Source organism: Heliangelus exortis, chromosome 10, assembly GCF_036169615.1.
Source record: "Heliangelus exortis chromosome 10, bHelExo1.hap1, whole genome shotgun sequence".
Taxonomy (NCBI): domain Eukaryota; kingdom Metazoa; phylum Chordata; class Aves; order Apodiformes; family Trochilidae; genus Heliangelus; species Heliangelus exortis.
Genome location: NC_092431.1, coordinates 13,153,460 through 13,167,451, shown reverse-complemented (window position 1 = coordinate 13,167,451; position 13,992 = coordinate 13,153,460). Strand labels below are relative to the sequence as shown.

Below are 13,992 nucleotides of genomic sequence, written 5' to 3'. Positions count from 1 at the left end.
GGTGAAGCACTCCGCAACCACCATGAATTAAGAATGTAAAAATGAACTCAAATTTGGCCACGTTAGCAGAACAGTGATGATTTGTTTGGATAAGTGGTGTTCAGACAGTCTGAAGGCAATAAGGAGAATTAAGGTGAGTACACCCATTGGCAACCCAGCTGCTCTCCTGGGAGCAGGAGAGCAGCTTACAGCACCTGGGAACCCTGACACCAGTCAGGAATAGACTGCCCTGCAGCATTATCAAATTTTCTCTCCATTGATGCCACTCCTAACAAAAACCATCACACACTTCTCCCAGTTAAGTCAACATAAGATACATTAAAAAAACCCAAAAACCTAACTCAAGTGTTAGTTAGCTTACAAACTCCAGCTCAGGCAAATTATGCAACTGAAGTAAAACTGGTGGAAGAGTGCCAGAACTCAAGTTTTGTTAAGCCTGGGTTGATGCTCTAGCACTCTGCCCTTCAGTGCACTGCTTCAACTATTATGTCTATGCCAAATCTTTCTGTCAGGGCTCTGCAAGTCAGTTACATGACCACAGGAACAGGGCAACTACCCACTACGTGGTAAACAGCAAGCATTCAGAGCAGGGATAGTCTTTTGCTGCATGCACAGCTGCCCAGCAGGGTGAGGTGCTCCCAGCAGAAAAAGAGGTAATGACTGTGATGTTTTAGCAGTTCACCCACCATCATCAAAGTATCACTGTTTCTCACACTGATAAGGCATACTTGAGTAGAAAGGTTATCTGATGCTAGCCCATCAATCTGAAGGCCTTTTTTTTCTGCCTGAAATCTTCCATGGTACCCACCTGCCTGTGAATTCCTTCTCTCAGCAGCAGAAACCCAGCACCTCAAATGAACTGTTCTGGCTTTGCTTGGAAAAATGCACAGGGCAAAAAAACCCTCTACTCTACCCTCTGTAAATCCTATTGTCACTGTTGCTCAATACAATCCATTTATTGGTACTAGGTTAAAAGGCAGCAGCACAGCAGTGCATTCACAGTAGAAATCTACAAAAAATATAATGTACAAATAAAATCAGGTTTCTGTTGCTTTAAAATAGGCTCCAACAGAATGTCTTTTGCCGGCAATTCTTGGTGATCTGAGAGATTATGTAAAAAGGCTGTTGCAAACTAGTACTGGTTGAGAAAGCCAAATAATCAGGTAGAGGATCAAGAAAAACAGTTTCTGCCTTTAATATTTATTTCTCATACTTATTTATTTTTTCAATCACAAGATTTTGATTCACACACATATTTTCATCTTAATGATTGTAGGAAATTAAATGATTCCTCAGACCTACTGTGAAAAATAAGGGTTTATTTATTTATTTATTTATTTATTGTTTTGTTGAGGGTATCTTTCAATTTAATAATGTTTGCTTGGGCTGTTTGTTGAGGTAGCATACTGTATCCTGTTGTTTTGGGGTGTATGTTTAAGCATTGTTATAAGGAAGAAAAGTAAGAAAAACAGGAGGAGGGGCCGACCGCGGGACCCTCGAAACAGGGACGTCATGTGACCATTTCCCTCAGCAACAGAACGAAGCCCGCGAAACAAGAACCAATGCTGGGAGAGCCCGCGAAACGAAAACCAATGATAAACTGATAAGAGACTGAGGGGAGGGGGCTTACGAAAAGTATAAAAGGACCGGTTTTACCTTATTGACCTTGCGAGCCGTGGGTGGAAGCTCAATTGCAGCGCACTGCTTTACTTACATCTCTCTCAATGAAGTTTTACTGTTGAAACATCGAGTCAGCGTTTCTAACACCTACTATTTCTTCATACCACCTGTCCAAACATTTTATTCCTGACTTAGTACAGAAATACTCAGTAAAGCAAAATTCAAAGGTCCCTGCAACACAATTATTGTTTCCCCAGAATCCTCATAAAAATTATGTCTTTTCAAGAATGCAGTTAAGAAGTCTTAGGAAAAAAGTATATGACAGCAAAGAAAAAAAAAAAACCAAACAACTAGACTGTATCAGCTAGTACATTTCAGGAAAAAAACAATGTATAATTTTCAATGTGAAATCATCTGTATAGAATCATAGAACGGGTTGGGTTGGACCTTAAAAATTATTTAGCGCAAATGCTCTTGCATGGGCAGGGACACCTCTCACTAGACCAGGTTGCTCAAAGCAACCAATCTCCCCTTGCACCCTTGCAGTGATGGAGCAGCCATAGCTTCTCTGGGCAACCTCTTCTAGTGTCTTACCACCCTCAGATGCTGGAAGAGGTTGTCCAGATCTAACTTTTGCAAGTTAAATCATGGATTCAAGTCTTGCAATCTATTTTTACACCTGAGAGTTCAAGTATTTGTAAATGCTTCCTGTATTAAAAAAATATTATTGTTCCCCATCATAACAAAGAAGCATTTTAACAAGAGGTATAGTTAGTAAAAAAGAAATGAAATTTTTAGTGAGCCACTGTTCTGAGCGTCAGCATTTTAAATCTCTTCTCAAAAAACACTCCTCACATAGCTCAGATCCCTGGTGTATCCAGCTGAGTGAATACATGCCTGGTTTTCCATAGGAGCCTGCTATCAGCTGACCTTGCCCATGTTCTGCCAAGAAGTTGGGAAGTCCGTCAGCTACATTGCCACAGGTCCATGGGTCTCACATCACACAGTGCATATCCTTATTGCACATCCATGCAGCTCAACTTGAGCCTAATTTCTCCACTAAGAGCCCCTGCACACTCCTCACACCATATCACACAGCTAGAGCATCAGATTCAGTATTACTTCATCTTGCTTTGTATGATACCTGCACATACATCAATTTACCTTTTGTCAATTCTGGAGGCAAAAAAACCATCCACACCACTGTGCCCATGTTAGCCTGTTCCCTTAAACACTTCCAAAAAGTCCCTATGGTTTTAGAAGATCTGATTTCACACAGCCTATCCTAAACACTGCCAGACAGTTTGCAAGGCTGACAGCAAGTCTGTTTTATTAAGAGGTGCACAAGCTCACTAAGAACCCCTACGCTGGAGTTTCCAACTGCATTCAAATCATTAGCCTGATGTCTATGTAACAAAGCATCTTGTTGTCATTCACAAGGACTTGTAAAGTGTTCAAACTACGCAAGAGCAATAACAGATGACAGGGGGTATTAGGCAGGTGCCCATGCATGCCTAATGCACATTGCAAAGCACATGCCACTCCAAAATACATTCTGAAGCATCTTTCCTTTTTCCTGCTTTTTAAAAATATTGACTTGCTGGTCTTTCATGCGAGCAGCTACAAATTTAGTCCTTTAAGAGAATAACAATAAAATCTACACTCCTACCCTTCAATGCTGTACATATTTATTCAGCGCATTTTTCTGATTTTTCCAATTTTAAAAAAAGTTTCCTTGCATGATAGAAACCTCTATTTGAATAGCTACCTCTCTCTGGAAGTGGGATGACAGACAGCGAGCTGCTGGGGCTTTACCACCCTTAGCAACACTTGAGTGCAGGCAGTGGGAACATCACAGTGGCCCAGATCAAAACCAACAGCTTGCTGCAGTTCCCACGGGACAGCAGCATGGGCTTGGCAGCACTGAGACCCACTGCAAACACTGGAAACATCTCTGACTTATTTGATGTGGGCATGGTGCTTGGTCTACATCTCTGTGCATCAGTCACAGAAGCACCTGGGATGTCCCTAATGGTCAAGAAAAGGTGTGAGGACGGAGGGCCTTCTGCAAGCAGGGTAGTCAGGCATCCTCCTTAGGCAGCGAGGGGAAACCATGCAACAAACTTTGGGAAAGGAGAGCACTGGTGGTAACCAGCAAGGCCACTTCAAGAACACTTTCCTTGGAAAGCACTATGTGCTCTTGGACAACACGCTCCCTGACAGCCCTGCTCTGTTCGGGCTCACACACACCTGCCAGCTCCATACCAACCTCTTACCTGCTGCTGCTGCTGCCTAACCAAGGTGAGACACCCAAAAGATAGTCACAACTTCTGTAAGGACTAACAAAGGCTTGCAGCAAGAGCAAAAAATGTCAGTGCACCTTTGAGCACATCTCCTTTGCTGCTAAAAACATGAGGTGTTTGCTAAAAACATGAGGTATTTTTTGTCAACCACATAACACGGTAAATGCCATGATTTTTACAGGGAGGCAGAGGGATAATGCATTTTCTAGCTGAAATGGCAAACCACTACATACCAGGAGTTATCTGCCAATAACCGGTCAATGTGCTGATTAATACTTTCTCTGGGTCACCTAGGGACTGTGCATGCATGAGTATCTCACCACTATTAATTAATCGTTCTTTGTGCATTAATCCTGGTGGAATTTACATGTCCCAAACACCCTGAGGCAATTTCTACCTCCAAAAGCACTTACTACTGTCAGTTTATTTGCCCTGCTTAGCCTGATGCTCACATTAGCAATAAATTATTCTTAGCAGCTGAAGTGTTTAGTATCTTTCATTTGATATTCTTTCCTCCACACTGTCCCCCCTACAAGCACAGTAATCAGGTGCTGAACAGTTATTTACAGCACTGCAATTAAGAAATTGTTCCATTCGGCAGTAAGAAAACCACAGGTGGGCCAACGTGGAGTAGGAGCAGTGGAGGAGACCACTGCCTGCCAGTAGTCTGGTGAAACTGGGGAAGAGTCACTGGCTAGACACCTGTGTACAGGATGAGTTCCTCTGTAAACACAGCATTGTTGTTCATGCCTCTAAAAGCCGAGTAAGAAACATCAGAAGTTTAACTTCTGTAAAAATCAACCACTTCTGTTCCTTACATTTCCACACAAGAGGGCTCAGGAATTCAGGTATTTCAGATGTCCCCAACATTTACGCAGTCTCAGTCTATACATTTAGAAGAAAACTGGGTGGTGAAATGCTTGCCATTTCACTGTGTGGTTTGCCTTGCCCTCCCACTGTACAGTTTGCTCTTTGGTTTTGGACTTTTCCACTCTTTTTTCATATCTTTGTCAAATGCACCAAGTTTCAGCCCTTGGAAACAGTCAAGCACTAGCGAAGCCCCAGCAAAGTAAAAAGGCTGAAACAAATGAGGAAGATGCTCTTCCTATGACTGTGGCAGGAGGCATGGAGTACTTGCATTCATGGAGTGAACAGATGTTTGATGCAGCTCCTGCAAATGGAAAAATTTGAGAGGAAGGCCAGCTTCAGTCACATTAAAAACATTCCTGTCACATACAGTCACATCCCAGTAACTTTTCTTTCCTTCTTCAAGGAGCTAAACCTGACAGTCAACTGATAAAAGGCAATTAGTCAAAGGACTTGCTAATTACACTATAGCTCATCCGTATTATTGGCTTCCAGACTCTATCATTTTGTTTCCAGTTTTAACTTTCTAAGGGACTGGTAGATTTCCAAGACTGTTCTCAACCAGCTCTCCTTTTGTTTCAGGAAACTACCACTGTTAAACGAAGTCACATCTGCCCAGACAATAATGGTGGTGATTTCATGCCAAGCTTGCAAACAAGGCTTGGAAATTATACCACAGTGCTGGTGGAATACATGGGAGGAGTTTCACCAGGCATAGGCTGCATTTTGTCCTCTCAGTGATGACTCAGGATGACTTCCAGGGATACATACAAAGCAACATTGCTTTCTCTGACAAAATTCAAAGACTTTGCCCTCATAGTAACAGCCCATGGTCTCTTCCAGTCCCATCCTCAGTGGTGACAGGCAGTTTTGAAGGAGAATGAATCAGCACTGGAACTCCCTGGGGTTCCTCATCCCCTGCCCTCCCACACCTGTTCCCAAGGACACTTATCCATCACCGTGAGCAGGAGACAGGAGGTCTGTGCTTTGGTCTACAAGGGAACAAAGCAGTTGCTCTATGGCAACCGTCGTGTCAAACGTCTGAAGAAAATTTGAAATTCTCCCAATGTAGGCTGCTGCATTTTCCCTCATTCCCTGATTCTCTCTCTAGAGCCACATCCAGTGGTAAACATCTTGAACAACCTGATTCTAACAAGACAGCTTCCTGAATCATCATGGGGACACACTTCCTCTGGATTGCTTCACCTCTTTGTAGCCTCTTGATGTCCCAGAGGTTCACTAATTAATAACATCCACAAACATGATGAGTAACAATTCCAACACCAGCTAACATCCCAAATAACCCAAGCAACACCAAGCCAAGTCATCGGTAGAAAGCTAGGTATCTTCATGAAAACAGAGGGTGATCTTCATAAGGATTTGAAGTAATTGTTTAGAACCACAGAATAACTAAATCTCCCTAAAATCTCTGCACACACTCTCTAATTAAGTCACCATTTCTGCAGTCTCCAATTTCACCTGAAACTTTCTTTTTATTCATCCTCAGAACACCACATAGAATCCTTCCCAGCCAGCATACTGTGCCTTAGCCCCACATTTTTTCATTTAATGCAGCCCGGCTTGGAAATATAATGCTTGCAGCAACCCACACAACAGAGAAAGGACAAAGGAAATGGTAAGGTTATACCACCTCCCACATCTCCCCTTCTCCCTGCTATGCACACATATAGAAGTCATTCCTCAATTTCAAGCTGTGAATCGTGAACCCATTTTGAGCATCTGCTTATATACAAACAAAACCCATCTTCCTTGTAAAAGCTCCAGGTGATGCAGAAGTCATGACCACAAGTTCTAGCACAGCTCCAGCTCTTTAACAGAAATGCTTTCTTGCATTGGAATTGAAAGCTTAAAGCCGAACAGAAAACCAGATACTTCTCTAAATTCCTCTTTTCACCAAAGTAGTTAATTGCTTTTTGATACAGTTTAAGCCTCTCAAAAGCTGTAGAGAGAAGAGATGAACTGGAATTGAGTATACATGATGAAAGCTACAATTTGGCCCTAAATGAGAGGCACAGAGAAAAACACAGAGGAACCCAGGAAGTCCAGAGCAGCAGCTGTACCACCTTGCACCTCTGCCCTGCTGAGCCCTGGCACGTCACTTCTCCCTGCTGCCTTAGCTTTCAGCACATCCTTGGCAGGCTGAACTCACAGAATCATTTCCATGACCCCCCAAAATATCCTCCTCAGCAAGGTGGGAGGTTTGGGTTTGATGGGTGGACTGTTCAGTGGATAAGGAACTGGCTGGGTGGTCACATCCAGAGGGTAGCAGTCAACAGCCTGAAATTCAGATGGAGACTCGTGATAAGTGGTGTCCCTCAGGGGTCTGTGCTGGGAGCTGTACTGTTTAAGCAATGATTAATTATCAATGATACAGCCAGCGGAATCAGGTGCACCGTCAGCAAGTTTGCAGATGACACCAAGCTGAGGGATTTTGTGGTTAAGCCAGAAGGATGTGATGTCATCCAGAAGGACCTGGACAAACTGGAGAGGTGGGCCCAGGTGAACCTCATGAGGTTTAACAAGACCAAGTGTAGGGTCCTGCACCTGCGTAGGAACAATCCACACTATCAGTATAGGCTTGGAGATGAGGTTTTAGAAAGCAGTCCTATAGAAGAGGACCTGGGGGTGCTGGTGGATGAAAAGTTGGACATGTGACACTTGCAGCCCAGAAGACCAATGGCATCCTGGGCTGCATCAAAAGAAGCCTGGCCAGTAGCTAGAGAGGCGATTCTGCCACTTTGCTCTGGTAAGACCACACATGGAGTGCTGTGTCCAGCTCTGGAGCTCTCAGTACAGGAAAGATCTGATGGAAAGGGTCCAGAGGAGGGCCATGGAAATGATCAGGGGGCTGGAACACTGAGGGAGCTGGGGTTGTTCACGCTGGAGAAGAGAAGGCTCTGGGGAGTCCTCACAGTGACCTTCCAGTATGTGAAAGGGCTCCAGGAAGGCTGGAGAGGGACTGTGTGCAAGGGCCTGGAGTGAGAGGATGAGGGGCAATGGTTTTAAATTACAGTAGATTTAGACTGGATGTTAGGAAAAGGTTCTTTACCATGAGGGCAGTGGAACAATGGAACATGTTGCCCAGGGAGGTGGTTGAGGCCTCATCCCTGGAGATATTCAAGGTGAGGCTTGAGGAGGCTCTGAGAAACCTGATCTAGTTGAGGGTGTCCCTGCTCACTGCAGGGAGTTGGACTGGATGAGCTTTAGAGGTCCCTTCCCACACAAATAATTTTATGATTTCACCCCCCTCTGGTTTCCTACTTTCCACCAAGACTGCTATGCATCAGCAGGATGAAAGATCCAAAAAGTAAAGTCATAAGCCACACTTCTAGAAAATCAAACTTCCAGCTCTTCAAGGAGTTGGTCAATAATTCCCCTTGGTAAACTGCCCTCAGGAACAGGGGAGCAAAACAGCGCTGGCAGATCTTTAAAGATGCTTCCCATAGAGAGCAAGAGCTCTCAATCCCCAGGTGTAAGAGATCAGGCAAAAGACCAGCATGGATGAGTTGAGACTAGAAGGCAAGAAGAAAATGCATGGGCAGTGGAGGCAGAGACAGGTGTCCTGGGAAGAAGAAGGATACTGCCTAGCTGTGTAGGAATGAGGTCAGGAAGGCCAAGGCACAGCTGGAGCTGAAGAATGTAGGAATAATAAGATGGACAGCCAGAAAAGAAAGGTGAAAGAAAGGGAAACCACCTGATGAGCAAGACTGGCAAGCTGATAATCACGTATAAGGAGAAAGTCGAGGTATTCAACAAATTTGGGGCCTCATACTTCACTAACCATCTCTCTTCCCACACCTTTTGAGTGGATGGAATGCAAGACAGAGAATGGGGGAGCAAAGTACCTTCCACTGTAAGATCAGATCAGACTCATGACTGCCCAAGGAACCTGAACACACAGTACTGTAGTTCTATGTAACCTGATTAATACATTCCAGAGTCCTTAGGGATGATGTACATGCCAACCCACTCTCCATGTAGAGTCATGGCAGTTGGATGCAGTCCCTGGTGATTGCAAAAAGGGAAACATTGCACCCATTTTTAGACAGGGTAGAAAGGAAGACCCTGGGAACTTCTGATCTCTTGGCATCACCTCTCTGTCTTGGCAGATCATGGAACAGATCCTCCAAGAAGCTATGCCAAGGCACATGGACAATAGGGAGGTGATTTGAGACAGGGAGCATGGTTCATTAAGGACAAGTCCTGCCTGACCAACCTAGTGGCCTTCTGTAATGGAGTGGCTACCACCAGGGGACAAGGGAAGAGCTACAGACATCATCTATCTGGATGGTATTAAATACCTCCAGGCACAGTGACTCCACCATTGCCCTGGGCAGCCTCTCCCAATGCTTGATAACCCTTTCAGTGAAGAAATTCTTCCTAACATCCAAACTAAACCTCCCCTTGAGGCCATTACCTCTTGTCTTATCACTTGTAACTTCATTGAACAGATGGATCCCCACCTCTTCACAACCTCCTCTGAGGCAGTTGTAGAAAGCAATAAAGCCTCCTCTCAGCCTCCTTTTCTCCAGGCTAAACAACCCCACCTCCCTCAGCCACTCCTTGTAAGACACATGCTCCAAACCCTTCATCAGCTTTGTTGCCCTTCTTTGGACACACTCCAGTAGCTCAATGTCCTTTCTGTAGTGAGGGGCCCAAACTGCACACAGCACTCGAGGTGGGGCCTCCCCAGTGCCGAGTACAGGGGTAAGATCCCCCCCTGCTCCTGCTGGACACACCATTACTGCTACAACCCAGGATGCCACTGGCCCACCTGGGCACACTGCTGGCTCATGTTCAGCTGGCTGTCAGTCAGCACCCCCAGGTCCCTTTCTGCTGGGCAGCTCTCCAGCCACTCCTCCCCAGGCCTGTATCACTGCTGGGGGTTGTGGCTGAAATGCAGTACCTGACATTTTGCTTTCTTGAAACTCATGCAGTTGGCCTTGGCCCATCCATCAAACCTGTCCAGATCCCTCTGGAGATCCTCCTTACCCTCAGGCAGATCAACACTCCCACCCAGCTTAGTGCTGCCTAGAGATTTACTAAGGGTGCACTCTATCCTCTCATCTACATCACTGATAAAGATATTGAACAGGAGTGGCACAGTACTGAGCACTGTGGAACACCATTTGTGACCAGCTGCCACCTGGATTTAACTCCACTGACCACAACACTTTGGGCCCTGCCATCCAACCTGGTTTTAACCCAGCAAAGTGTATGCTCACCCAAGCCATGAGCAGCCAATTTCTCTAAGAGAATGCTGTGGGAAACTGTGTCATGTGCCTTGCTAAAGGAAAGATAAACATCCACAGCCTTTTCCTCATCCAATAAGCGGGACACCCTGTGATAAAGGGAGACCAGGTTTGTCAAACAGGACCTGCCTTTCATAAAGCCGTGCTGACTGGGCCTGATTCCCTGGTTCTCCCACATGTGGGAGAATAGCACTCAGGATGATCTGCTCCATCAGCTTCACCTGCACTGAAGTCAAACTGACAAGCCTGTAATTTCCCAGATCATCCTTCCATTCCTTCTTCTACATTGGTGTCATGCTGACTGACTGACTTCCCATCCTCTGGTACCTCCCCAGCAGCTGAAAAATGGGAAGTGGCTTGGTGAGCACCCCTGCCAGCCCTCTCAGCACCGCTGGGTATACTCCATCCAGCCCCAGGGACTTCATTTATCTGTGTGGTACAGCAGATCACTGATCATCTCCTCCTGGATTGCACAGGAGTTGTTCTGCTCCCTGTGTCCTAGCCCAAGGCTGAACTCCCTCAGTACAACTGATTGCATTACTAAGGGCTGAGGCAAAGAAGGCATTAAGCGCCTCAGTCTTTTTCTCAACCCTCATTAAGACATTTCCTCCTGCATCTAATAGGGGATGGTCTGTCTTTCGCTATTAATGTATTTGCAGGAATGTTTCTTTTCTTTTACCTCAGAAGTCAGATTAGTTTCTAGCTGGACTTTGGGCCTTCTAACTTTCTCCCTGTATAGTCTCACAACACCTCTGTAGCTGTTGTGAGTGGATAGACCCTTTTTCCAAAGGTCATAAACTCTCCTTTTGTCCCCTCAGCTGCAGCCTAATTTCATCCCCATCCCCCTTCAAATCCAGTTTCAAGCTCTTTCAATGAGCCCTCCTAACTCTTGTCCCAGGATTCTTCTTTCCATACAAGTCAGGCTCCCCCCATCTGCTGCCAGCAGGCCTGGTGTCCTGGAAATCAACCTCTGGTCAAAGAGACCAAAGTTCTTCTGATAACAGCAGTCTCAGGGCCAGGAATTACCCTACTGGCTCCTCCTGTTTATCCCTTTATCAATCCCTGCAACTGTGGGATAGAGGAGGACACTACTTGTGTTCCTGACCCCTTAACCAGATGTCCCAGGGCTCTTCACTGCCCTTGGACATCTTTTTGCTACTCATCACTGCCTACATGAAATAATCATTAAGGAGTAGTAGTCAGAGGGCTGAACTAGGGTAGGGAGTTTTCTCTGTGTATCTTTAATCCTGACCCCAGAAAGGCAGCAGATTTCCCTAAGCAGTGGGTATGGCCTGCATGTAGGACCTATAGCTCCCTTTAGAAGACAGTCACCTATGACAAGGACCCATCTTTCTTAACTGAGGTTGTTTTGATGCTAGGCATGGTCTGACTTTGCTTCGGTGGCACCTCCAAGTTCAATGAGCCATCATCTTCACCACGATTTAGTTCCCTTTGCAGAGCACCCTACCTATTTTGCAAGGTCCCCTGGGGGGGGGGGAGAGTTACTTGAGGGATACAGATTCAGCAGAGGACCCCAGTGGTGCAGCTGGCAAGCTGAAAGGTGAGATGCCATCCAGCACGACCTGAACCAGCTGAAGAAGTTGGCCCACGTGAACACCAAGTGCCAGGTCTTGCACCCAGCTCAGGGCAATCCCTGGGATCAATACAGCCTGGGGATGAAAGGATTGAGAGTAGCACTGCAGGGAAGGACTAAGGGGTACTGGTGCATGAAAAAATGGACACAAACCAGCAATGTGCAATCACAGAAGCCCAACTTAAGCTGCATCAAGAGAAGTGTGGCCAGCAGGTCAAGGGAGGTGATTGTGCCCCTCTACTCTGTTCTTGTGAGAGAGATCCCATCTGGCAGAGTGCATCCAGCTCTAGAGTCCTTAGCAGAGGAAAGACATAGAGATGTTGGAGTGGGTCCAGAAGAGGGCCAAAAAGATGATCCGAGGGCTGGAGCACCTCTCCTGGAAAGACAGGATGCAAGAGTTGGGATTGTTTAACCTGGAGAAGGCTCCAAGGTGACATTATTGCAGCCTTAAAGTACTTAAAAGGAGACCTGTAAGAAAGAAGGGGGAAAAAAATTAGCAGGATCTGTTGCAACAGGACAAGGGATGGTTTTAATGGTTTTAAACTAAAAGGAGGTAGATTTAGACTAGATATAAGGAAGGATTTTTTTACAATGAGGGCAGCAAAACACTGGAACAGATTTCCCAAAGGGGTGGCAGATACCTCACCCCTGGAAACATTCAAGGTCAGGCTGGACAGGATTCTGAGCAACCTGAGCTAGTTGAAGATGTCCCTGTTACTTGCAGGTGGGCTGAACTAAAACCTTTAAAGGTCCCTTTCCAACCCAAACTATCCTACAGTTTTAATAATAGCATGTAGTCAGTGCCTGCACCTCACTCTCATTTGTACTTACTCATAGGGAAAAGAAGAGGAAAGGGTAGAAAGAATAGTTCAAGGATTTTCTATGAAAAAACCAACAATAACAAAAACCAACCAACAAACAAAGAACACAAACCAAACCAACCAACCATAGAAAAAAACACACCCCAAAAACACCACCCCAAAAAACCCTGCATGGTTTAAAGACCTTTTAAATGCATCATATTAACTGCAGTGACTGCTACTGTTTTTTCAGCCTTCATACTCTGGTTCTTATATGCTCAGGGAATTCTTCAAGGAGCAAAAAGAAATACTGAACAAAACTAAATCATTATTTGCTTGGATTATTGGACATAACAATCTTTAAAGTTGTTACAATCAAGCGAATGTAGCTTATATCAGTATCATCTTGTATTTCAACCATTAGGCTGAGAGGGAAGAGGATGACCCATTTCCAAGGAAGCAATTTTTAAAGAAGAAACCATTACCTTGATATTTAATCAATGCAAAAAGGAACAGCCAAGTAAATAAGTAATCTTCCCAACGTTTCCTCTGTCCTTATGTTGCACGCTTTTTCATCTGCCCTATGGCACCCCTCGCTCACCAAATTAACAGCTAAAAAACAATGGACCATAGGAAAAAAAGGAAAGTATGGCTAATGCAGAAATCTATCCAAAACCAAAATAAACCAAAAGATGAGGTTGTGACACTGAAAGAAAATAGTTTTCTTTACAGCACCTTCTCTTACACAGCATTTCTACACGAATTTTTCAAGGGAGGGGATATTTTTAAATAGGGCTTTGGAGTTTTTTCTTTTGCTGTAACTGGAATGGGACTTTTTCTTCCTCCCCCTACTGTTTTGGCTAGCAAATGATTACTGACAAGCCAGAAAGCTACAGGAATAAGCACTCAGAGCTGAATGGAAATGGTACAGAGTGCAAGATCTTCGTTCTCCATATGTCTCTTCATAATTAATACAGGCACAGATACCAACTCTTAGGGTAAGCACTGAAACAACTGCACTTGTCTACAAAATGACACAAGGTTCAGACCAGAGGACAAAATGTCCAAAAAAAGTTGATTTGATTAAAAAATTAACTTGGGTCACATCTGGCTTTATAAGAATTACAGGACACTAAGGAAGCATTTCTTTGTGTGTTTTTTTTTCCTCTCTGTTCTGGGGCTTTTCATTTTTAAATAGCACAGTACCTAAATTTTCATTATAAACTCCCTTGTAAGTTGTTCAAATGGCAAAGCAATATCAACAAACACCAAAACAGTTGGCCAAAACAAAAAGTCAGAGAAGGTTTCGGTTGCAATTATCAGATTATGTTATAATTACAAACTGCTTTCATTTACTTAAGAATTACAGAAACAACGTTCTGGTTGTGGAACACTGTGCTAGACTACATCAGCTGTCTACACTAAGAGAAGCAAACAGCAACAGGCTCCCTGCAAGTAAATTCAGTCTGTCCCTCCAAAAACATGTGCAAGAGGTGTGTAAGGAGAGAAACCTATCTATTGTAGGTCAGCTTGTG

At 44.6% G+C, this 13,992-nt stretch overlaps 1 protein-coding gene across 8 annotated transcripts in view; it reads right to left on the bottom strand.

Annotated features, from left to right (window-relative positions):
* Positions 1–13,992, bottom strand: part of AFF1 (ALF transcription elongation factor 1) — a 105,807-nt gene that overhangs the window by 80,507 nt on the left and 11,308 nt on the right. The window contains exon 2 of one of the 8 annotated variants that reach the window (XM_071753609.1): positions 6,961–7,088. The exons of the other annotated variants lie outside the window; for them this stretch is intronic. Coding sequence (XP_071609710.1) covers positions 6,961–6,974 — 14 coding nt within the window. The 5' untranslated portion in view covers positions 6,975–7,088. The remainder of the gene's footprint in view (positions 1–6,960; positions 7,089–13,992) is intronic. 8 annotated transcript variants of the gene reach the window in all.